This window comes from Dermacentor silvarum, chromosome 9 (genome assembly GCF_013339745.2).
Source record: "Dermacentor silvarum isolate Dsil-2018 chromosome 9, BIME_Dsil_1.4, whole genome shotgun sequence".
Classification (NCBI taxonomy): Eukaryota; Metazoa; Arthropoda; class Arachnida; order Ixodida; family Ixodidae; genus Dermacentor; species Dermacentor silvarum.
The window spans coordinates 129,274,416-129,300,399 of NC_051162.1; the positions used below are offsets into that span (position 1 = coordinate 129,274,416).

General features: G+C 43.8%; 1 protein-coding gene and 1 non-coding gene across 13 annotated transcripts in view; one reads left to right on the forward strand and one right to left on the reverse strand.

Moving 5' to 3' along the window:
• Positions 1-25,984, forward strand: part of LOC119464288 (myosin-3) — an 80,457-nt gene that overhangs the window by 45,943 nt on the left and 8,530 nt on the right. For 4 of the 12 annotated variants that reach the window (XM_037725195.2, XM_037725194.2, XM_049655613.1 and 1 more), the window contains 15 exons: positions 1,090-1,171; positions 3,350-3,385; positions 3,496-3,531; positions 3,622-3,657; positions 3,892-3,951; positions 7,679-7,732; positions 8,188-8,277; positions 9,941-10,018; positions 15,917-15,955; positions 16,092-16,145; positions 16,214-16,258; positions 18,937-19,128; positions 20,936-21,166; positions 22,558-22,788; positions 24,973-25,119. In XM_037725195.2, the coding sequence (XP_037581123.1) occupies positions 1,090-1,171; positions 3,350-3,385; positions 3,496-3,531; positions 3,622-3,657; positions 3,892-3,951; positions 7,679-7,732; positions 8,188-8,277; positions 9,941-10,018; positions 15,917-15,955; positions 16,092-16,145; positions 16,214-16,258; positions 18,937-19,128; positions 20,936-21,166; positions 22,558-22,788; positions 24,973-25,119 (1,411 nt within the window). The remainder of the gene's footprint in view (positions 1-1,089; positions 1,172-3,349; positions 3,386-3,495; positions 3,532-3,621; positions 3,658-3,891; positions 3,952-7,678; positions 7,733-8,187; positions 8,278-9,940; positions 10,019-15,916; positions 15,956-16,091; positions 16,146-16,213; positions 16,259-18,936; positions 19,129-20,935; positions 21,167-22,557; positions 22,789-24,972; positions 25,120-25,984) is intronic. The other 8 variants (XM_049655620.1, XM_049655621.1, XM_049655618.1 and 5 more) reach the window with 8 other exon arrangements.
• On the reverse strand, positions 4,935-5,072 carry LOC119465422 (U4 spliceosomal RNA). The gene has a single exon (XR_005194860.1). It is a non-coding gene; the product is annotated as a U4 spliceosomal RNA (small nuclear RNA).

A 25,984-nucleotide genomic window follows, 5' to 3' on the forward strand; every position in this document is an offset into this window, starting at 1 on the left:
GTACCGTGGCCCGGCGTGCTCGTACCGAGGCTCGTACCGTGGCTGTTGAGCGCCGTGCCGTGTGAAGCACCGTAGCCCGGTGAGCGCCGTAGCCCCCGGTGAGCGCGTGGCCGAATCGCATATGTACGCCCGGCCTCCTCGGCCAAAATGGCGGGAGACGCACCGTTGACTGCGGTCGCTGCCGAGTACCGCTGTAAGCCGACGCGGGACCCGCGTTCGCAGCCATCACGCAGGCACGTCCGGGTTCTTCGTTCGGGTCACCAATGTAGGTATTAACGTGACGGCAGCGAACTAGCCGTGCCGTCGTTCCTACTCAATAGGCTGCGAGCTTGCCAGGAGCCGAGCGGAGGCTGCCACGACCAGCGTTTCACGTCCGGGTCGCCAAGCTATAGTAGTCGCGTCGCCCGCCGATCCGGAGCCGTCCGCCCGCGACGAACGCAGAGGTGCAATCTGTGTTTATTTTGCGCGTCTTGCGCAACGCTGTGTTGGCGCTGCAATCGGGAGCGCGCTTAGGGCGCGCCCCTACAAAGTTCAAGCTCCGAGCACGTCTCACTAAAGCTTTCCAGTTCTAATCGTTTGCTTGCGGTGAAGAAATGCCCCAAACCACCACAATTATGGCATTGAAAAAGATGGTTGTTGCTGCAGCCACCTTACTCTAGGATGCCATTTTTAAAACCCAGGGAAGCTAGACCGCTGCATTTCTACCAACGGCACTCACAAAAAAATCAGTTTTATGGGAAGCTACTAGTAGCGTAGCATTCACACCAAAATGATGCAACGACTGCCACTCATCTCTGGCACTCCGCAGATGAATGGAAATCCTAGGATGAGCGAGTCTCCTCAGTGGCATATATCTGAGAAAATGGTTGGATGAATCAGACTCGTCCTTGGCATGGGAAAGGGTTAAGTTCGACTAGTCTTGAAATGTGCTTTCTAAATTGAAAGAGGACAATGCAGCACTGAAAGGGTACATATTTAAACACATTGTTCTAAATGTTTGTATAACTGAGGCTTCTTTTAACCACAAAAAGTGGTACTACAAGCTGGGAATCGTGTCAGAAATAGCAGCCGGCGTTCTCTCTGTTGCAGTGATGCCAATCAGGGCTTGAAGGATGCCATGCTGAACCTCGCTGAAGAGCTTACCCAGGAGCGATCGCAGAAGGAGAACAGAGTGAGCTCATTCTGTCTCTGTAACTCATGCCATCTGTAGATTCTCTTGTGGCATCAGCAGTGTCTAGAGAATATTTTGGTTTGTCCACACTGTATTTCACCTAACTAGAACCTAATTTTAAAAATAGAATGGCACACCTTAGAATCAGGAAGACTAACGGTATAGTGTCGCAGTAATTTTGAGCTACATGGACTATTTTTTGAAGTGGGTTTAGTGAGCTAATAATGTTTTTTTTTTTAATAATGCAAAATTTTAAGAGTTCGCTTTAGGGCATAGGGGTCGTACTTGAAAAGTTGTAGAGGGTGCTCAGAAACACCCAATGAAGTTGTTTCCTTGACAGTATCATTAGTGTTGTTCTTTTTCCAGGCTTTGGGGAAAGCCAGCGAAGCATAAAAAATGTCGTAACTGTGCCGTCGCACTTCTGGATGGCAGTGCTCTCAATTGTTTCCAAATATTGAAGCCTGCAGGTACACCGCTAAAAAAAAGAAAGCCAGCGGCCACAGCATCCAGCTTACATCAGCACCTTCAATTTGAAGATCAAAATCCTCCACCATCCTAAATGATAAGAGATAGGCCAGCGCTGATCAAATATGCAACACACACGTTGGCTTTTTTTTTATGACTGCCATGCAAGCTTCGTTCCTTCTGAACACGATTGAGAGCACTGCTATCGAAGCGTGCGCAAAAGTGTAGTTATGTCATATAATACATTTCAGGCTTTCTTCAGAGCCCAGAAAAAGAACCACGTAAAATTTAATTTCACTGGGTGTATCTGAGCACATGTTACAACTTTTGAAATACGACTTGTGTCCTAAAATGAATATTTAATTTTGCATAAATAAAATGAACTAATCACTCGTAAAAAAAATTGTCTAAGTAACGCAAGACAACCACAAACAATATATAGCTTAGGGAAGGGGGCCACATGTATAAGCGAACCATGGGTGATTCTTCATGAAAAAGAATTTAGCTATTTAAATCAGTCCTGATAGCGTACACTTTTTAGCAGCGAACCTGTTTAAGCCAGCCGTAATTTGTAGTGCGTAGCAAGAAACTACCAAGAAAGAAAAGAAAACAACCTTTCTTGCCGAGGCGGGATTCGAACCCACGTACCCCTGGTCCCAAAGCGAGCGTCGTAACCACTAGGCTATACAGCTGCGCCTGCAGAGCATGCATTTATGTGAACCATATGATTGCGTTCGAACGTCGTCATCTTATCCACAGCTGGCCTGCTAGTACGCTCATGCTCTGCGAGGTGAATAGGTTTTGTGCGCAATGAGAGCGAGAGAGAGACGCATTCACGGAGCGGGTCTCCTGGAACGCGGTGTCGGTGTTGCAAGCTGTGCTATGCACGTGCAGTGACAGCCGTAAGTCTGATACGCTGCGAAATCATGAACATTATCATGAACATTATCATGAACATTATCATGAACATTATCATGAACATTATCATGAACATTATCATGAACATATCATGAACATTATCATGAACATTATCATGAACATTATCATGAACATTATCATGAACATTATCATGAACATTATCATGAACATTATCATGAACATTATCTGACATACAACATCTTGAGTAATATGAAAAGTTTCTGCGCACTTCCGGAAAATGCTAGGCTACGATCGCCCAGCTTCGCTGTTTCAAGCGTTGCGCGCCGAGTGCAAGGTTAAGCGTTTTTTCATTACATAATCATAGCGTACCATTTGTGCTTCACATGTCCAGAGATTTTGGACATTGGTTCCTATATATGTGTGTGATCTCCATGAATGAAATATCAGTTGTGAGTCAGCGCTGGGTTGTCGTGTTTTCTTCCTTTTGTCCATGTTGCTTTTGCGCTTTTACAAAACGTATGAATATACTGTTCATCTCATTCGTCTGAGGTATACCATTCTATTTTAAAGTTTGGTTCTAGTTACATGAAGCACATGGTATAAGGTAAATCTGTATTGGCTCCCTGGAAAGGAAATTTCACTGCTGAGAAAGAATTTGTCGGCATGTCACTGTGCCATGAAATGATGTGGAAATTAGAGGTAGCATGCAGCAACTTATTTGAACATGAACTGGTACTTGGTGTTTCATGGTATTCTCTGCTTCTTTATTTCACTGTTCTGAAACCATAACCATAAAATGTTTTTTTTTTTTTTTTTGTAAATTTCATTTTGCAGGTTGATAATGATGCACAAACAGAGGAGACTGAAACGGTAATGTTTTGTTAACTTCTAGGCTTTTTCATCAGTTTTCACTTTGCGCTTTCTTTAAAGGACATTCAAAACGCAAGGCTAAAGTATTGAACAAGGCTTTTTTCGTGCAGGTCGATACCAACATGCAGACAGAATATGCAACCAAGGTAAAGATTTCTGTTTATTCTACGCCTAGTTTTATTATATATCTTTCCTTATCATGATCTAAAGTATTGAACAAGGCTTTTTTCCTGCAGGTCGATACCAACATGCAGACAGAATATGCAACCAAGGTAAAGATTTCTGTTTATTCTACGCCTAGTTTTATTATATATCTTTCCTTATGATCTTTGTGAAGGTGTTACTACGTAGGCTTTGCTTTTGCAGGATGATTGTATAGTGCAAAATGAATACATCGTTAAGGGAAAGAATTGTGTGTTCAAATGTTGAGCGGAAGTTTTATTTTTATTATTGCATATTTCTTGTTTTTGTTGATGGTTAAAATTTCTGGATTGTGTCTCCCACAGGTTGATTGTGACCTGCAGACTGATGACATACCTGAAGTAAACTTGAACTTGCAGCCAAAGGTGAGTTTGCATTTGCAATTCAGTGTTTTCAGCGTAGTTTTTGGCAGCATTTTTAGTGTGGTTGAGGGGCGGGGGTTGGGACCAATTCAAAAGTCATTTGTTCAGTATTTTCTATGAGCTTAATTAAGTTTATGGACTCAGTTTCTAGCCACAACAGTTGCATTTTAGTCTAACTGGAATGCAACCGGTGTAGTTGTGAATTTAAGTACATGTACGCATGCAAAGCCGCAGCAGGTGGATTAAATAATCTGTGGAGACCCAATTTGCCATTCCTCATAGCCAGATGGTAGCATTGGGATGTGTAACAGTCAATGCACTCGTGGAAAATTTTACAACGCGATCCGTTTTGTTTGTTATATCAGTTCTGAAATAGTGGATCGTTAACACCTCATTGAGATTTTTAACTGCTCTCCTTAGTACCTCAATGTGAAATGCTATGGCTACGCCCTTTCATAAACTCTGTTATGATCCTTACCTATGCAATTCAACTGATCTTTCCCCTCCACGGCATTGCTTGCTCATTCAGACCAAATTTGTAAGACCAGCATTTTACAATAAACCGGCTCAGTATCTTAGTCTCATACCTCACACATCTAAAGCTAGAATTGCTTTTGCGCACGGGTAGTGTCACGTCGTGATGGTGAAGAACAACCAACTGCGCAATCCGATTAGATATAAGACTTTTCACTATAGAATTGGCAATAATTGTAGCAATACAAGATATAAATTGGCAAGTGCATTATATAATTCCTTGTTATATTTTCTCTTGTACAATGAGGTCTACTCTCAAAGGGAACACAAGAGTGTAGAGAGTGGGCAATGTTTTCCCCCTGCAAGCGTTTAACTGCCTAGCATTGCAGCTAATCACTCGAGGTTGGTGGCGCTGGCATTTTTCTACACACCTGTGCAGTACATTGGTATATCTTAAAGCTGGCACTTAAAACTAGAATGCCAGCGAAATGAGCTGTGCAGTGCTCTGTATGTGCATATGCAGTTGCACTTTTGTTCAGTGTATACACTTGTACACGATCATCCAGGCTGGGTATTATAAGTTTTCAACTAGCAATAGTCGCCCCTCAGTCAACACTTCATGGGGTACGACACCGCCTCTGCCCGCTGCGGTGGCTCAGTTAGCTAAGGCGTTGCGCTGCTGAGCACGAGATCGCAGGATCGAATCCCGGCCGCGGCGGCTCCATTTCGATGGAGGCGAAATGCAAGAATGCCCGTTTGCTTGCGTTGTAGTGCACGTTAAAGAACCCCAGGTGGTCAAAATTAATCCGGAGCCCTCCACTACGGCATGCCTCATAATCAGAACTGGTTTTGGCACGTAAAACCCCAGAAAGAAGTACACTTGTTTGTTTGTTTATACTGTCAGCCCCTGAAAGGGTCATTACAGGCGTGATAATACAGAGCGTAAGAACATGCAATATCTTGCTTTCATATAAAACAATTGTTCAGTCATAGACAACATTGGTCACAATTATAGTAAAGACAAGTTATTGCTTGGGGATTGTGTACCTTTGATAGGAACAGAAAATTTAAATATTTGGGAGCTGCCTCATCAGAATAAATAAATTAATCAAGCTGCGTTAAAAATGCATTCGTAGGAGAAGATATTGCCACTGAAGTGGGGAGCATGTAGTATTTAAAGGCATCGTTTCGTATGAGAGGTTGCAAGATTGACATACTGTGGCAATGTCTTTAATGCTCAATGGGCAGAAACTTAACACAGTCGGATCGGGTTCAACTTCGTTAACATATCATGAAAACTTTTGTGCTTTGCTTCATACCATCTTATGGGATCTATGTAAGTTGCCATCACATCTGTAATAGCTGGTCACCTGAGAATATATTGTTACATCGCGAAAGTCACGTATAAGGATGTGCTTACAATATTAAGGAGAGAGGCAGCAATACGTAAACGAGACGGCTGTCGAGACCGATTCCACCTCTGCACGTCGAATCGTTGTCTTCTGACTGGCGCAACTCTTGGTTGGGCCGTAACAATGTTTAATGAGTAAAAACAAATTGATCAAATGTCTCGTGAAAAATCGGTTTTTGTTCTTCCGTCCTAAATACTTGCACTCCCCATTCCATTTACGTTTTTTGTTTGCACAGTCATTCATGAGGGATTGCCACTTGTTCTTAAGAGGAAACTTTAGCTCGGGGGCTCCTATCTAAATACATGGGAAAAGAGAAATCGTTTTTCTTGCCAACCACTGCTCCAAATTTGATGAGGTTTGTTGCATTAAAAAAAAAAAAAAAAAGACTTTATAATCTAGTGACAGTTGGTAGCGAATTTTTGATTTAGGCTGTCAGTTTCTTAGTAAAGATTTCCGAAAAATGAAAATTTGAAGGAAACGAAACTAAACAAGTTTTGTCGACTCTGTAACTCACCAATGAAAAACATCACAATTCTGGGAATTGCACCTAATAGTACATGTAAAGCGGACAAAATTGTCGTATTATACATGGATATCATGTAGACCACTAATCTGTCAACTGGAATTTTGCAAAACCCTTGTAAACAATGTTAGAGATTCACGTAAAGTGTAAATTAATATATCCAATTTGTCCCCTTCAGATGCTGTAATGGGTGCATCTGAAAGAACTGTGGTATTGTTCATGGTAGTGAGCTACAAATTTGTTAACTTTATGCTTCTGTCTTTCTTTTTTTTTATTTTAACATACCTAACTTTTTTCTTTTAGAACATTCAGGCCTTAAATCAATATTCCGCTTTCCACAGTCACTAGAATTCAACTTTTCCTCTCGAATGCGACAAATTTCATTAAAGTCGGCCCAGTGGTTATCTCAGAAAAGCGTTTTTGCATTTACATGTATTTGAATAGGTGACATCAGAGTTGGGCCCGAGCTTAAGCTTCCTCATCAACAGGGTGCACTTTCTTGCGGCCGCTGGTGCAATGATTGGCAGGACGAACCTTCTAAACAAATTGTTTAACTTTTCTATTTTTGATGTCTTCCTTGAGAAGCCGAAACGAAAGTGTGTCCCCAGTATTGCTGCGATCAGATATTCAGTGTGATGCTTGACTGAAAAAAAAAAACTTCACAGATGTGTGCCAGTCCGAGTAACTGATGCATCATAGACAGTGAATCTTTATAAGCGAGTTCTTGCATCCTTTGGAAGTAGTAGTGGTCCGTTTGCTTGCTAACGGCTGGGTTGTGGCTGGCTATTCTTAGTGACGACTTCCACACAGGCTGCTTTTACCACCACAGCCTTGCAAACTCCTGGCTGGCCTCCGATGTACAGCCGGTTAAAGTGATGCGAGAAACAGAAAATGCAGATTACTGGTTAAAAAAAAAAAGGCACATGCATAGTAAGCTGTTCTCTTTGAATGAGATATACGCAAGCTTAATTTTACTGGATAATCTTTTATCATTACTTTTCAAAACAAACTTGGAGCTCCAAAACACATTGTGTTGCATTTACACTTGATATCGGCCACGCTGTCGCATGCCGCTATGCGACAACTGTTATGGAACTACCCTTAACAGCTTTGCTGTAAAAATGGAATTGGAGAGGAAAATATCACAGCATATGGCCACTGCTCCACTGAATACGTGGAGGATGTGCAACTGACATGAGTCAAAATGTTTTTGAATGCAGTTTGCCTTGACTAGTTTCCATTTTATCTATCTTGTTCTTGTAACCGCTTGAAATATAGGAGGAGCGTATGAGCTTGACATTCACAGATTGTCTCTGTGCAGGTTGATTGCGAAGTGCAAACAGCCAACACAAGCGACGACGAATTCCTGTCCAAGGTAAGCTACTATGACACAACCTGGTTTCCTTAGTTATCACAGCTTTTCTTACTGTTTGCTTCACAAGTCTATCAAATCAAATTAGCCTTAGCGCTGCTCAGGTGTAAAAGCCAGAAATATAACTCCTTAGTAATCAACCATAATAGCCATTGGGGCCGTTTCCTAATTACACTATAAAACCAGAACTTTTTGTCTGTAATTACGAGCAAATTATTGGGCATGTTTGTTTTACTTGCCTTTCTTTTTTTACCTTATGTTTGCATTTTTCTAAAATAATTTAACAACTTTTACTGTAACTTAGATGCAATTTCGAAAAAAGAATGGAAGTACCCCGACTTTGTCAGCTGAATTTTTCTCTAGGGCATAATATCTTGTTGAAGTTTTGTGCATAGTATTGGGATACATGTTGTAAACGGCTGTGCCTTATGACTGATTGTATACACTTTAATCTCCAGCTCGCAGGTGCGCATCTCGAAATAAACCGACTGAATTTGTCTTTACGCCGACTCAACTTTGAAAAAGAAGCTCTTCAGGAAAGCCACAAGGTCAGTGAACCATTTATTTATTTATTCATTCATTCATTCATTCATTCATTCATTCATTTATTTGGTACATACTGCCGGTCTGAGTGTCAGGCCTTGGGCAGGAGTGGGTGTGAAACAATACAAGAATAAGTGAAACAATACAAGGATACAAAAATTCTGTATCAACAGCATCCTAATGTTGCGCGTGACAGCACTCACGCATAATAAAGTGAGTATCCGATATCGGTGCTCAATTATAAAAAATTTTTTTTTAAATAGAACGAGCGCACATGAATGAAAACCCATGACAAATACCCTTGATAAATAGAAGGCAAGTACTTATCGCAAACGGTCAAGCGTGCACTTGAAAGACGAAATAGTGGGGCTTTCGACCACCTAAGAGGGCAGGTCTTTCCAGTTACGAGTTGTACACGGGAAGAACGAGTTTTTAAAAACATTCATTTTGGCCAAGTAGTCACTGACTTTCCTGGAGTGGAAGGATTGAGTTTGCCGTCACTGTACTGGTTGAAAGTACAAATTCTTATCTATTCCTAATTTGTCATGATACAGTAAATAGAAAAGCTTTGGAGGATAAATAGTTGATGTGTTCTGACCACATAATGTTGCTATCTGCTGCAAATTTTTACTTCAAGAACATATAATTCTCATTAAACAATAGTTGAATCTATTAATTGCTGAAAAGGCACCAAATACAATGGCCAACTTGGGCGCGAACAGCGCGATACGAACAAGGACTTAAGCAAAGAACACAATATTGGCTCTGCATCACTGGCGCTGCGTCATAAGTCCTTGTCTGTTTAGTGCTGTTAATTTCCAAAACAATGGCCAAGCGTTGTATTTAGTCTCTAGATTCACAACATGAAAATAGGCATGAAACAAAAATTTCTGAAAACTGGCAAGTTTCAGAAAGATAGAAGCACGAAGTCTATAAATCCGTAAACCTCCACCAGAACAGATATTGCAATTCTGTAAAATGCATCCTTTAGAATGTGATATAGGATTTGACACCTTATGTGAAAGTGTTACAATGCTTGAGTGTTTTGCAGAAGTTGCAGTACTCACAAATTAGTGGTTTTTTGAGCATGGCATATAATACATCAAGTTTCTTCACTTTAGACGTATAATTGGGAGGTGCAGTTTACAGAAATTTATTCTTTTTTGTTGCTGAAGCTGAAAACAGCGTTGTGGATTTGATAATGAGTTTTTTTTTTGTCTTTTAAAAATAACAACTTTGGTAAAAGAATTGACAGCCTATATAAAAAATCCGATTCCTACAGTGAGCAGATATTTTTTTTCTTTTTTGATCAGTCTCATCTAATTTGGTGCAGCGGTGTTGCCAAAAAAAAATTATTTCTCCATTTTCATGTATTTAGATAGGAGTACCCAATATAAAGCTTATTCTAAAGAGAACCACGAGGTGCAAATAATCTAGGACCCACTGATACAGTGCCTGTTAGTCTGTTGCCTTGGGATGTGAATCAAGAGTCAAGATACATTGAATCAAAGTTAAGCTTCACATGTATTTAAGATGGTAGCTTCTGTTTAACCTAATGTTTGTTGACCAGCACCAGCTACATCCTGTGATGTGAGTCTCGTAGCAGTGAGCCTACATTTCGTTTGTGTCATTAAATGGTGCTTATTACAGTTCTTTGACATATTCCAGGATTGTGAAGGAACAAGAGCCGAGGAGGAACACACACGCTTGGACCTGGAAAGGCGGGTGGAGCAACTGCTGGACCAGGTGCGCTATTTCTCTGTGGTGGTTCAGCTTGAGCACTCAGTTGAGTCTGATGTTCGGTGATCCAAGACGAGACTTATTCATGATCTATTTGGCCAAAGTACAAGCATATATCAACTGAGCCTAATATTTGGTTGGTTGATTTAAACCTATTGAAAGGAACACCACAAAGAGGAATGAAGATGAAAAAGAAAGACTTCGAAACTAAGATGCTGTCACAGTCACCTATACACTGTTTATTGTCTGGCTTCTTATCTTTTTTCTTTACCCGTGCTTGTGAGTGCTCAGGCCTATGCACATATATCACTGTGCGGTCTCCCAATAGAAGTTTTTGAGTTGCAAGTCCAGCATTTGTTTCTTCATTTCTTTCCTTACACTCGTTCCCTTCACTTCTTTCCTGATTCTTCTTTTCACTGTCTTGCAAGATATACAACTGTATCTCGTTTCACATAATGCACGGAAATGTATATGTGATCTCAGTTTGCTAATTTTTCTTAGTACTCTGACAGCTTTGCAAGGTGAACAACGTGATAAAGCCAAACCTGCATATATTGAACTCCAAAAAAACGGGAATCAGTTTCATATAGTATCATGTAATTCAATATACTAGATCTTTTAAAGAGTTTGACAATATAAAAGCACATACCATTTGTAAGAGCACTTTAATGTTGAAGTAGACTTAATTGTGGCTTACTGTGGCACAGAATAGTCCGGAATATTTTTCTGCTTCAACATCTGCGTTGCCTGGGAGAGCTTGCATTTTTCCGCATTCTCCAAGGATTTAAGCAGCTGAGGCCGCAGACTTCCAAGTTCGCACAGAAGCGGCAATACAGTGCGAGCTCACACTGGAGCGGGTGGGTGCAGGATGCGAGTTGTTGTCCTCACTGTTTCCTTCACTCTGTCATGATTGACAACGGCAGCAGTGAAGTACTTGTTCTCAAGCTCCCCCGTGGTTGCGGCACCTTCGTCCGTGGGACTTTTGACCCATCAGTGACTTCTGAAAATGCTGACAAATCACTCCAAACTTCGTCGGAACCTGCAATGGCTTCATTGCACTCGTTGGAAAACTTTTCTCTGCTATCACCAGGAACGCAGAAACCAGCACAACAGAAGCAATCCTGGACCATTACCTGTTTAATGTCAGCCCAGGTTGCTGCGGCGAAATCAGATTTCTTTTCTCTCCATACTCGACTCGATAATTTCCAGCTTCACGGTGAATGGCCGATACAGTTATATATATTGAACCTGAAGGGAATCGCAAAAAATGTTTGATACAGTCAAACCTTGTTAATATGTAGTCGGCCGGGAACGACGTTTAGGTACGCACTAAACGATGTACGGATTAACCACCAATCCCAGTTTAGCAGTTACCGGCCGGAAAAGAACTACGTCACGATGCTCTCAAACGCACACACTCAGACAGGCTTTATTTGCGGGTAGGCAGCAAAAAATCGGTTATCTTCACTTGCTGAAACGAACACTACGACAACACCACGACCGCAAGCACACTGGCGGAATGAAGAAAAAAAAATTAATTGCGATGGCAAAATAGTAAACAACTATACTAACTAAGGATAGTAGTTTTATCGGTCATATAAACTTGTTGACCTTCGCTTACTAACTGAATTAACAAGCACGGTGTAAAGCGTGTACAGTAAAAGCTCGATGATACGATCACGGCTAATACGAATTTCCGGATGATACGAATTTTTCTGTGGTCCCGGCCGAGCCCCCTTACTTTGCAACGTGCTAGAGAACGGTTGTTACGAATCAATTTTCAGCCTGCGTCGGTTGATACGAATAAACGCCGCCCCACCGACGGCCGCGAAAGAGAACAGCGCGCAGTCACGCGCTTTCTCTCCTTCTCTTTTGGTGCGGAGGCGCGGCGCCGAACAGCGCGGACTCCGCGACTGGGCGCGAAGAGTTTGAAGCGGTGGCGCTTTTGGTGCTCTTGTACTTTTCCTCCTTTTCTGCGAGCCGTCAGATGGAGTGGCTGCTGCGCTTCGGGCCGCGTTCTTCGTGTTTGCGCCATTTTGCCTAGTCGCAGCGAGCTATGTCTCGCAAGCGGAAAGCACTCTCCTTTAAAGAGAAATTAGACATTCTTCGAAAGGTCGATGAGGATCCCAAGAGGAAGCGGACGGAGTTGGCTAAAGGGCTAGGCCTCGCAACGTCAACACTGAGCACAGTTGTTGCACAGCGAGACTATCATGAAAAACGTGCTTTCGTTCAACGTCAACGCGAAGCAAGTGAATTCGAACACGCTTATTTCGAACATACCGCGCACCGACAATAGTGTTTTAGCTGAGCGCTTGGTGTCCGCTCCGCTCAGACCGGCATATGGTAGCAAATGCCACACAATCGCTTAGCGGGAACGCTATTGCGCTTGCGCACAACGCTCATACCGGCAGCGGAACGAAGACCGCATCCCTCGCTCCGCTACAAAGCCGACTGAGCGGAGCGTCACAGCGTGTCTACTTGGCCTCGTCGTCGTTTTGCAGCCGAGTTGATTGCGCGTCGCTCGCGTCTCGGCCAGACATGCTTATCAAATGCGAAATCTACGCAGTTCACTGCAGTATCTCAGAGCGTGAAATCTGAGCGGAGCGTAAGCGGCGCTCTGCTAAAACTCTCTAATGCTCTTAGCAGCGCGCCAATTCACGCGGCGGCGCCTCCGACCGGCATTTCTCCGACACCGCCATAGAGCAAAAGCTCAGGAGAGACCCCTCAATGCCGCGCGCGATGGAACGGAAAAAAAAAGAACCCGCGACGGAAATTTCCTTCTCTCTCAAATTACAAGGTCGCCGTTTCTGCATCGCGCCGGAACAAGCGTGTACGTGCCGACTAGAGTGTTCTAGACAACCGTATTCTAGCACACACTAGTGCCGACGTCTCAGCCACGCGGATAAAATGGCAGTGAACCCTTCTCCTCTATTTTCTAGTCACATGTTGACCTTGCACGCTGCGGCAGCAGAGCAGAGGGAAGCAGCGGCGGAGGCGCAGTCGGGCCAACAAAACTGCCCACGCCCGCACACGCTCGCTTCCCGATAACGGCAGAAAACGAAACTTCAGGAGGCGGCTAAAATAAGCTGGCGCCAGCACGGCGGCGGGCGCGCACGGAGATGTGCGACGGAGATGTGCGCACGGAGTCGAAGGTGAGAGAGCTACGAGGGAGTTGAGGGAGGGCGAGGGGAGCCACCGAAGCGGCGGAGTTGACGCGGCCAAATCCGCTTCCCTGCCGCCCTCCTCCCTCACCTTCGACGGTCTCCGCACGCACCCGTGTGCCGCACCGCCCGCTCGCTCCCTGAAGCTTCGTTTTCTGTCGTTATCGGGAAGCGACCGTTAGCCGGCGTGGGCAGTTTCGTGGCCCGCGCTTGCTATGCACTTGCGCGCCGCGATATTTCACGACTCGCACTGTTCGTGCATCGTGCTATGGTGCACGAATACTTCAAAAATACGTCCTTTTAATTCGAACAAATTTTCGGGCCCCTTCGAGTTCGAATTATCGAAATTCGACAGTAGTTTTAATTGTGTTTCGATGATACGAATTTCGGCTAATACGAATATTTTTCGTGACCCCGTGAGATTCGTATCATCGAGCTTTTACTGCACAGGTAAACATGAACACATCTCGCTCCATGACCACGGAAACACGCTGTGAAAACGCTGCCATGAGGAGGCGCGGTGAGATCAGCGAGCGAATTCTTTCGCTTCAACGCGAACTAAACGTCAAAAGCACAGCGCACACGAAGCTACCGGCACGTCGCAGATCGCTTTGAAGACGAGGCCTGCGTGGCCGCCACCGAAGTAAAATGCCTCCCACATTCTTACCTCGTTCGCGACAGAAGCGCGCTTCCCACCGCCTTTCTTGTTCACACGCGTAATTGAGCAGCAATCACCGGCTGACCCTTGCAAGCTTTCACTCGCACGTACAGCATACTGCGTGTGGCGACGATGTTACCATGTTTGGACTTTATACGGAACCTCAAAGCGACGTCCGCGGTGACGGCAGAGATGCGCTTGGAGTGCACGATAAAATGTGCTTCTACGCGGTTACGAATTGAATTGGATTGGATGCGATGCCAATAGCGAATTCGCACCTCCTACCAGCAGCTTCTTCTCGTTATCGGAAGTCAATCTCGAAGGCATGCTCTTGTGTGCTGCATTCGGCAACAGCTGCATGAGCAGGAAATACATCATGGTGGCCATGTTGCAAGGTCACTATCGCTGGCGACTGTCGTCCGGGCGTCGCAACTCGAGAATCTAACATCTGCGCACATGAGGTTTTGCAGATTTTGCGCCTGTGCGTGTAGAACTAGAAAGAAAATAGTACGCACTGTTTGATGGCAAATGAGCGACTACAGCTCAAGCAGTCAGCCAATACATGGGGTTCAATGGGTGCTGGGTGGGGGAATCTTCGCGACTACATTTAAACCACAATTACACAGCAAGCAGGTGTGTATTAAGGAGGTTTGACTATATATTTAATTCGATATATATAAAATAAAAATTTTTAACAAACATGTTCAAGGAGATTTTACTGCTGTTCGTTATACGCAATAATTCATTACATGTGGGTTCGATGTATCCGGGTTCAACTCTACTTCCAATTTCCGCTAGTCATCGCGCTAAAATAAATGCAACATGTGGGAAAACAACAGAACAAGCGAACCTCCACAAGCCACAAATTCTCTCGAAGCTGCCCAAGTTGTTGATCGGCAACTACTGTGTCACCGAGGCCTAGTGCCCTACGAGTCATTTTTGTGCAGTCTCAAAAATTACGGACTACCGAATGAATGTGGCTAATTCGAGCTGGGCATGCAAGGAGAAAAATAATCGCACTGGTGGGTCTTGTGGACTGCGTGCAGCATTTAGCATTGGTAATTTGTTGGCAATAGGCAATGCCTTAGAAGCCTGATGCCACAGCATTTACCACTGGTACTTTGTTGGCGATATGGAATGAAGCCTGATTCTTTACTGCTGCATCATTCATTTGTTTATCCGCTGAAGTGCTGTACACAATAGCATTACGCATGTGCTAAAATGCGACTCGCACAGCATTTTGCCCCAGTTCTGTCGAGAGGTTGTGCATGGGCTGAGCTAAAACTGAGCTAAAAGGCTCAGTTTCTGTGGTACACATCGTTACAGTGGATATCAATGCATTGGACTTTGGCTCAAGTTGGTTCAAAAGCTGGTCTCTGAGTGTGAGAAATGTTGCTTGAAGTAACCGTTGCACAGTTCTAGGAGTTAAAATTTGCAGGATTGTTTCCGTATTTAACGAAATGGGACTCTACCAGGGCCAACCAATCAGTTGAAATTGCCCATCTATTTGAATTAAAAGAGATTTCAAATTATTGGAAAGCTCCCACGGTTTCCCAGTGGTTATGGTGTAACGCTGCTAGGCTTGATGCCTTTTGATCCCAGTGGCGGTGACTGCATTTCAATGGGGATGGAAGGCAAAATACGTTCGTGTGCTTAGATTTAGGTCCACATGTAAGAACACCAGGTCGTCTGAATTCAGAGTCTCCGACTATGGCATGCTTCATAATCATATTGTGGTTTTGGCACGCAAAAAGCTCAGAATTGAATTATTTTTTTAACTACTGTGATTTCACTGTATTAACTGAGAATACCATTTTAGTCTGACTTTGTGACCCTTGTCTGTATATTATCTGTGATCTACATTGTTCACTGACAGAATAATAAACTGAATCTTAAAGGCACCAGTTATTTGTCGCATGAATTGAATTACACGTGGTGTATTTTACATAATAACGCAACATAGACTTTGATTATTGTATGGTTTATCGACTAACTGCATGCATGCACTCATTGCAGTAATCGTGCGATGGCATAGAAGTAGTTTGAATTCAGTGGGAGAAATTGACCTGAACTGTTTCTGTGCAGGCAATTGCGAAAGAGAGGGAAATGGACGAACAGCAAAAGGTAGGCTGTCCTAGCTGCTCACTACTGCCCAGAGCAGAGGTCAATGTTAGAATGCCTCAGGCTCTGGGACTACTGGCTGTATGTTCAGAATGGCCCCGAGGAATCAACAAGGCCTTTTCCTCCCCTCCCTCTACAGACGATCAACTCATTGCAGGCCTCTCTTGAGTTACAAGAGAAAGAAGCTCAAAAGGTAAGCATTGTCTTGTAGCAGCCACTTGGAGTCATAACTGTGTAACCGTTGTATGAATATATTTGCAGCTTTCTAGGAGCACTAACCAAGCATCTGCTGAACTGAAGACACAGGTAATTTAGCATGTCCGTGTCTGATGTCTACACTACTTGTTCACAGGTGCCCTTGTTGGCATGTAGGCCATGATTTCTTGTACAACATACACAAGTGTACAATCCCAGAGCTAGTCACAGTATGGGGGCATTCCACCTTGCTTGTTACACTGCTGTCATTCACAAACTGAGAAGCTGCTTAGTTTGTGAACACTGCATTCTTACGAGTTTTTGCAGGAAAGGAGACGAATGGCACAAAGCAGTAGTTTGGACTAGTTGGTCAGCTCTACATGTAGTGTAATTAAGCTATAGCACTAAAAGGGTAACGAAGGATACATGGTGGGCCAGCTGTGCCTAATTGCATTGAGGCGGACCCTTTGTGCCATCCTGCTCCAAAACAGCATTCTAGCGGAAAATTGCGCCAAGCCTGCATGAAAAATGTTCAATTGCGCCATCATCATAATTTGATATTAGTGGGGACCTACCTTGCTACCCTACACCATCACAAGAGCAGATCAAGTGAATGTGATTTAAACAGATCTTGCATGACCAATGCACAGTCATGCAGCGGAGACTTTGCATATCAGAAGTGAAGAAACCTCTGGATGTCTTCTCTGTAACTCGATTTAGTCGTTTACATCCTATAGGGTGTGATCTTTTTTACACATCCTTTTTCCGCAATCTTTTTTATTGTTTGCTCCCCTGAAGTGCTACAAACGTGCAAACATCTATTGCAAGTCGAAATAGTAGAAGGGGCTTTAAAGGGCTCCCAACCACCCAAAGGTCGCAGTTTAGTTGTGGTGTTGCAGTTGTGCACGAGTCTACAACGAACACGTAGCCGCGAGAATTTTTCGAAATGGCTGGTGCCGTAATAGTGTAGTTAAACGTGTTTGATGATCGAAACACTGCCCTCGCTCGTTTTGATCTTTCCTTCACTACTCTCCTCGTCGGCTGGTCTCTCCTTCTCGCCGAGTGCTCTTCCAAATGTCACGTGACATACATCATCGCCAATGCGCTTCTTAAAACACTGTCCACTTCCGGTTAAGGCACGTCCACGCTAGCAGCAAATATACCGATCGCGAACCGGCCTCCAGTGCCATAGAACGTCTGCCGCGCAAGAGAGAGGTGTCCAAAGTAGACAGGAGTTCGGCCGGCGCACCGCCCGCAGCACAATCAACGTGCCAATCGACGACCGCAAAGCTGCGCGCCTCCGCCACCGACGACGAAATCATCGGCTGCAGCTTCTGTTCCAAGCAAAATAATTTCCTCCAGATAAAGCAATGCATAAATTGTACATCTTACGAAAAACGATATCCACTGTCAAATGTTAAACATGAACGAGAGCTCCGACACTTGTTAAGCTCAGCTGCAGTGCACGGCTACTGACTGGAGACGACCGGCTTGGCTGTGCTCGCATTGCAGCCGATGGCGCCGCTGATTTTTCTTATTTGTGTATAATTATTGTGAAAAGTGATAACAACGATAAGAAAATATTGTGGCTTGTGAGCGTCGGTAATTCATTCCGAAGCGCCGTCCGCTTTAGCTTTGAAGTGAACCGGAAAAGGCCTAGCAATGGTATCGGCGTCGTCGAGCGATCAGTGGCGGTAAGGTTGCCGCACAAATGGGTCCCGGTCTCTACCTCTCTACGGCAAGGAAATCTCACCGTTCGCGAGCAAAACCGCCGTCTAACGGCGGCCCGTGAATGGTAAATGGCGTGCAGCGAGTTACCGTGCTGGTAACGTGGACGGGCCTTAGCCGTGACTCAGCGCTTCTCGGCTACCCGCTGTTGCTGCCGTGCCGGCCCGTGCTAATGCGAAGCTTGCCGCTATGGACCCTGTGTTGCGCACACGTGTAGAAAGGCCAACACCGTCGGACTCTGTTCGCACAGCTCATTAGTCTGCTAAGCACGACTGTGTTGAAATGTGACCAATTTGGCACTTGCGTTGCGGGCTGTAATTACTGATTTGCAAGTGCGCACAAGCGAGAAACACGACGAGACAGAGCAGGGAGCGCGCGCGTACCTGCTAGCAGACTAACCGAAAGTCATAGGTTCTTGTTCGACCAATGGACATCGTCACCGCCGTTGACATCACCAGATGCACCCTGGTGACATCGTGATGGCTGGGGATACCGGAAAGGCAAGGAGAGCAGGACGGTATTTTTTTTTTTGTGGCGCGCCCGTGGTGCGTAGCGCTGCAGTGTTGGGCATCGTTGATCGTGACGGCATTCTGAATTTGATGCGCGTGTTTACTTGAAATGTTCAAAAAATATCTGAGGTGGTTTAGGGGCCCTTTAAACTGCCATATGCACACAGAGAACGTAATATTAAATATTTGTGGAACTAGCCTGGGGAATTCTTATCCCAAATGTCTCATTGATGCGCATGAAGCCTTCTCAGCTATGTTTGTTGAGTATTTTTTAAAATATTGAGACCACATGGTATATAGATGTACGTTTGACACTGCACCAAAAGTGCTTATTGCTCCTCCACTGACATGTGTGTTCCTCCAATGACATATAGTGCTGTGTGTTGTCACGCTAAGTATCTATTGTCTTTTGTGCTACTCAGTTTTCTGGATGCCAGAGAGGTTATTGCTTAGAAGCAGACTTGTTTTTGTGTCACAGGTATCCATTTGTGAAATGGGCATGTCCTTAGGTAAACAAGCAATATCACTCCTTAAAATTTTTCCTGCTTCTAGAATGAGCGCCTGAAGGCAGAAGTGTCGAAGGTGCAGAAGAAGGTTCAGGACCTGATCTGCGAGTTAAACACCGTGAAAGAGACTGAAGCATTGAAACGGGAGCGCATCGAGCAGCTCTACAAGCAGACCAAGGAGGAGGTCCAGTTTCTGAAGAAATCATGTGATGGGGCTCCAGGAACTCCTCTTCTCCGGGTACTGTTCCAATATAGTAGTAGTGCATGCCTTGAACAAGTTAAGCACGCAGGGCCATTAGAGAAAATGAAGAGAAAGCGCAATAACCTTGGCAAATCTAAATTCTTGAGCAAGTTGACACATACGTTCAGACATTGGCAAACAAACACAAAGAAAACGAAGAAATAATTTCTGACTTGGTGAGTGCTCACTTACATCTATAATATATTTATACATAGTATTTATACTGTGAAAAGGACATCAATGATGTGCATTACACCGACATGCAGACATGCACAGACACGATGGTTCTTTGACGAAATTCCTGGATCCAAAGGACTCTCAAATTAACTCTTTTGCAGGTTAATAGATTGGCTACTAATACACATTAAACCATTGTTTGTTTGCTTGCTTTTATTTCTTCTTTTGATGTGAAGGAATCTCAAACATTTCAAGTGAGCAGTTTAGTCTGTTATGAGCAACCATTCTTCCAATTCTTCATTTTCATTTCATGCTTGTGTGCAGTTCGACTACAGAATGAGCAGATTTCAACCATATTCAAAAGCACTTGTTACACTTGCCAAGTTCGTGCCTACAGCCGCCTAATGACTATGATATGAGATTAAGCTTTGTACACCACTGCAATTAACCATCACCAGGAGCCTCCAGAAGCAATTAAACAGAAATAACAAACTGTGTGTACATCTGCTCAGAAAATCATAAGCGTATAAAATTAAAGTAGTCGCGCTAATCGTGCATAGTCGTTGAGAACAAGAAGTTGAGGCTTCCTTAATGAGACGTGTTGTGGGCCAGTTGGTTTATTCTATGGAATAAATTAAAGGAGCATGAAAAAAGACTTGCACAAGACGGAGAACTTGTCCATGTCTCTTTCTGCACTCTTTTAATTTATTTCATCGAAGGCTTCTTTGTTAGACATTAAAGACATTTTCAAATGGTGACGGACATGATTGCTAGTGAGCGGGATCTGTAGTGGGCATCACTCGGAGCTCCCACACTCTGAAAAAAAAAGTTTGCACACTTTGGGTTGTATCTTGTCCCTAAATAATAGTCGTCCACTGTCTTTCTTCTTTTTCCTTTTTTGAAAACTCTGCGCTCGCTACTTTTCTGTCAAGAATGCTATGTCACGCTGATAGCACACATGCCGTTTGTGACCTGGAACTACTGGGCAGGCAGCAATAAAGAAAGGAAAAACAAACAATATAGATGACAATTGTTGTTTTGGGGTGAGGAATGCCCCAAAAGGCACTAACTTTTCTTATCGCATCTTCGGATGATCGTTTTCGGGCGTTTTAGAGCACTCATAAAAGGCCGATCTTATTTGGATGGTCAAAAAAGGGCTCTCCTGCAACATTCAGATGGGCATTTCCGATCTCCTGATTCCATATCAGAATGCCAGTAGGTACAATTGGAGCAGCCGAGAAATCTGCTTACTTTCCTTTCACGTGACCCTGCCCTTTCCCGTTGTTGTACTAGCGAAGGGGCTCCGTTTGTACCAATGACAATTTTTATATCGGTGGCAGTGCTGACCATGCTACCGGCAGTTCCCCTCAGCTTTCGCTTTTTTTTCTCTCATTGCTTTGAAAACCAGCTGGCCGTTCGGTTGGCCCAAGGTAATGACTTGGATTCATAGCACTTCCAGAATCTGTCTTGGATTTGGAAGATCAGAGCGACCATCCGAAGATGCCATTAGAGTGCATTTGACGGTCCATGGGTGATGGTCACACCCAGTTACACTCACTTTAAGTGAAGCTCAATCCCTTTTTCGGACACGAACCTTGTCATTGTGTTCATGCTGTGCCTTTTGCAGGCTATGACACCAGTGTTTCAGTCGAAGTTCGGATCCGTGCTAACAGCTGCCGCTGCAGAACCAGCAGTTGAGCACGAACATGCAGGCAAATGTGAGACCATATTCACTCCTGAGCCTATGGACACACCAGTCAAGTCCAGTGTTTCATGGACTGGGGCAAAGGCTACGGTGTTGGCTGCACCATTTTCTGTCGCAGAATCACCTAGTACTGACCATTCGTCTGGTGATTCGGTGAGTTTTGCAGCACCACCTTGACTTGCCCTTGTACAGCGGACAAATGCTAATAAAGCTTTACCAGTGTAGCCAATATGTGACAGATGTCACCTTCATGTGACTAGTTTTACCTCTGTGACCAGTGTGAGTTCAATTTGCAGTGGGACAAACTCAAAGTCTTGGACAAGAATAGCTGATCAGTTTTATTTTATAGCTAGTTATTTGCACATGTTGGTAGTTGCACACATAGTACCAAGCAGTAGCACAGGTTAGCCGGTCCATTTAGCAAGTTAGCAGCAGGGTAGGGTTCAACGCATTGGCTTTTCTTTGTGCTTTACTTTTGCTGGTCAGGCAGATGGTGGAGGCTTCCTTAATGAGACGTGTTGTGGGCCAGTTGGTTTATTCTATGGAATAAATTAAAGGAGCATGAAAAAAGACTTGCACAAGACGGAGAACTTGTCCGTGTCTCTTTCTGCACTCTTTTAATTTATTTCATCGAAGGCTTCTTTGTTAGACATTAAAGACATTTTCAAATGGTGACGGACATGATTGCTAGTGAGCGGGATCTGTAGTGGGCATCACTCGGAGCTCCCACACTCTGAAAAAAAAAGTTTGCACACTTTGGGTTGTATCTTGTCCCTAAATAATAGTCGTCCACTGTCTTTCTTCTTTTTCCTTTTTTGAAAACTCTGCGCTCGCTACTTTTCTGTCAAGAATGCTATGTCACGCTGATAGCACACATGCCGTTTGTGACCTGGAACTACTGGGCAGGCAGCAATAAAGAAAGGAAAAACAAACAATATAGATGACAATTGTTGTTTTGGGGTGAGGAATGCCCCAAAAGGCACTAACTTTTCTTATCGCATCTTCGGATGATCATTTTCGGGCGTTTTAGAGCACTCCTAAAAGGCCGATCTTATTTGGATGGTCAAAAAAGGGCTCTCCTGCAACATTCAGATGGGCATTTCCGATCTCCTGATTCCACATCAGAATGCCAGTAGGTACAATTGGAGCAGCCGAGAAATCTGGTTACTTTCCATTCACGTGACCCTGCCCTTTCCCGTTGTTGTACTAGCGAAGGGGCTCCGTTTGTACCAATGACAATTTTTATATCGGTGGCAGTGCTGACCATGCTACCGGCAGTTCCCCTCAGCTTTCGCTTTTTTTCCTCTCATTGCTTTGAAAACCAGCTGGCCGTTCGGTTGGCCCAAGGTAATGACTTGGATTCATAGCACTTCCAGAATCTGTCTTGGATTTGGAAGATCAGAGCGACCATCCGAAGATGCCATTAGAGTGCATTTGACGGTCCATGGGTGATGGTCACACCCAGTTACACTCGCTTTAAGTGAAGCTCAATCCCTTTTTCGGACACGAACCTTGTCATTGTTTTCATGCTGTGCCTTTTGCAGGCTATGACACCAGTGTTTCAGTCGAAGTTCGGATCCGTGCTAACAGCTGCCGCTACAGAACCAGCAGTTGAACACGAACATGCAGGCAAATGTGAGACCATGTTCACTCCTAAGCCTATGGACACACCAGTCAAGTCCAGTGTTTCATGGACTGGGGCAAAGGCTACGGTGTTGGCTGCACCATTTTCTGTCGCAGAATCACCTAGTACTGACCATTCGTCTGGTGATTCGGTGAGTTTTGCAGCACCACCTTGACTTGCCCTTGTACAGCGGACAAATGCTAATAAAGCTTTACCAGTGTAGCCAATATGTGACAGATGTCACCTTCATGTGACTAGTTTTACCTCTGTGACCAGTGTGAGTTCAATTTGCAGTGGGACAAACTCAAAGCCTTGGACAAGAATAGCTGATCAGTTTTATTTTATAGCTAGTTATTTGCACATGTTGGTAGTTGCACACACAGTACCAAGCAGTAGCACAGGTTAGCCAGTCCATTTAGCAAGTTAGCAGCAGGGTAGGGTTCAACGCATTGGCTTTTCTTTGTGCTTTACTTTTGCTGGTCAGGCAGATGGTGGGACATACACTCAATGTTAGCTAGCTTGATAGTACCTTCCACTGTCACTCCACCATGTTGAAGGTGAAGGAAATGCAATATTCCCACAGAAAATGATATTTTTTACCACAGCTGTGATGAAAATTTGTTGTCCTGTACCATAATGACATGCAGAAGCAAACATTTTAAGAACAAACAGAAAAAGAATTTGAATTCAATTTATTTATTTGTGTACTTATTCATTTTTTACTGCTTTTTCATTTGCAACTAATGCAAGCTTCTTGAGGGGTAAGGATAACCTACCAGTCTATGGTGGGCCTCTTGTGTTATTGCTGGCAGTGCATTAGTGCCTGGGGAGAGCTTAAGTTTGTACCTGTTGCAGTTTGAAAGGGCAAATTTTTCATATTTTTACAAGCTTTATGGCAAAATTTCACACTATGAACCGGAGGTATTTTGATGGAAAAACGTGTGATGAACACAAAAATGACCCAGTGGCACTCGCAGGCCCTGCTTAGTTCCTTCTCGTGGATCAGCATCCTGTTTGCTTTGAAAGGCAAGCATAATTGGAGCATGTAAGCTGTGGGCAGTATTAAAAAATGTGCAGTGTGTCCACAACACCTTGCACTCTTTAAATTATACTGTTATAGATCTTTTAACGAGTCATCATTATGGGAAGCTAATTTAAATCTTTAGTACCAGTGTAGTATTAGTGTTATCATTTGATAAGGAGATTTATTGACGGGAAGCGGCAGGTGAAAAAACCAGCACAGCGTCAACGGAACCACCATTCTTGGCGCCAACAGCTCGTGATCTGCGCTTGCACCCCATGTCGATGAGTGCACTCCAATGCTACTTGCTTCTGCCTCTTCTTCATTAGACATTGTTACTCTGATAGTGAAGAGTTGTATTCAAAAGTCACATTGTGTGACCATGTATTGTCTTATAAAAGTCTTGTAATCTGTGCTGTTTGATCATCTAGTCTTGAACTAATGCCATCACTAGTTTTTTTTTTTTTAGTCACCGATCTGTTCTATACAGCAGGCGTTACTTAAAAATTCACTGAGGTTTCATTGTATAAACTTTTATGGACTCAATTGTACTAAATTTGTAATGTGTCTTTTCCTTTGACACTTCTTTATCTGGTTGGCAGTAGGCTTAAACAAAATAATGCATATAAGGAGGGGTGAGATTTTTGAGTCATTGAGTTGGCTCCTTGAGATGGCGCAGTCAGTTCTTAGCTAACCTCCTGGTGCCAATATACATTCAAATATTGGTGTAACACTATCATATCTACATGAAAATATACCTTCATCTATGTTCGTTATAAGCATACACAGTATTGTGTCAAGAAAAAAAAATGATTGGATCGGAAGAAGCGGAAGCATATGTGATGCCTCTGACGGGGCATCAGCAGCTTGCCGTGCCAATATTTGGCACGTTAACTACATTGCATGGTTGCATTAATATGCAACCATGCAATCTATGTAATTACACTGGATTTGCACATTGGCTTGCTGGCTGTGGGCCAGCTAAGCCAAGCCTTTTGTCCTAAGCGCACATGCACGTCCAGAAAATGCTGTAAGAAGAGCTCTTCTTGCTAGGTATTTAACATTTTTGCTACCAGAATGCATAATTTGAGCTGCTGAGTGTACAAGTATTCACTTCGCCGTTACCTTTATTGCATCAAGTCTTGCCTTTTCGGTTTCATTGAAGCAGTAGAATACACATTGAAATAAGGCATGACAAAACATATTTTAGATTTACTTTGTTCTACCCCTAGATTGACGCTAGATTTGTGCTCGCCTTGTCGAGAAGGTTAGACTGTATTGCCTTGTCGCTAATTTTGATTTAACTCTCTTCAGCTCTCAAATTTAATGGACGAAATCGAGAGGACAACATCCAAGGCCTCGCTTCTGAAGCAGAGTGGCACGGGGGTTGGCACCCACAAGGAAGAAAGCGCAAGCAAGCTCCCGGAAGCAGCCAAGATGTCGGCTCGGCGTGCCGTGGCAGTGAGTGCAGTCACTCAGTTTGTCCTGCTGTTATAATAGGCTCTCACTGAAGCATGATGAGGCCAGTGATTCTCAGATCTATGTATTGCAAGAGCAGTTTGAAAGTACTACTGAAACTAGTGTAGTAGACTTCCGTTAATTCAACTCTGGTTTATTTGATTTTCCGGTTAATTCGATCCTGTTCGAAGGTCTCGGCCAGTGCCCATGCATTTCTATGGGGACAAACTTTCGTAACTTCGATCCTAATTTGGCCTTCGCCGGATAATTCGAACTTGACCAATCGGCATGGACATGCCTGTCCCCCATGGTGACTCCAATAGTGACCCTTTTACTGGCAGCGTCTGTCTCGGCAGAGGTTAGGGTACAGTGAACGCGTTGAACACACGTCATCTGCCGCCAAAAACTCCTATTTTCTGGCTGCCCTAAGGAGATTTTCAAGCAAGGACGGTAGCTCGTAACGTGTGATTATGATATGTACCCGATTGTAACGCATGCCTTTATTTATTTTTTTCCAAGAAAATTAGGCGGATAAACGCATTCACCGCACTTGTATGCTTTGCCTCGTAATATGGCTGTATTGCGGCCATCACTCTGCAGCACATTTAAAAGACCTTTGCACATCAGTTGGGTGTGCGAGTTTTCTACTTTGTTATCGAAAGTGTGCACGCATTTGATTCGGGGATGTGTTAGAATCACACAAATACTGCCAGATGAATCAACTGTGTGTCTTGACATTATTTTGCTGCATCTTAATTCGTTAAACTTGCTGGGTAATTCGATCAATTTCGATCAATTAACCGAAGTCGACTGTATTCAGACATCTCTTGTGCAGCTCTTTTCTAACACACTTGGGGGATATTAATAA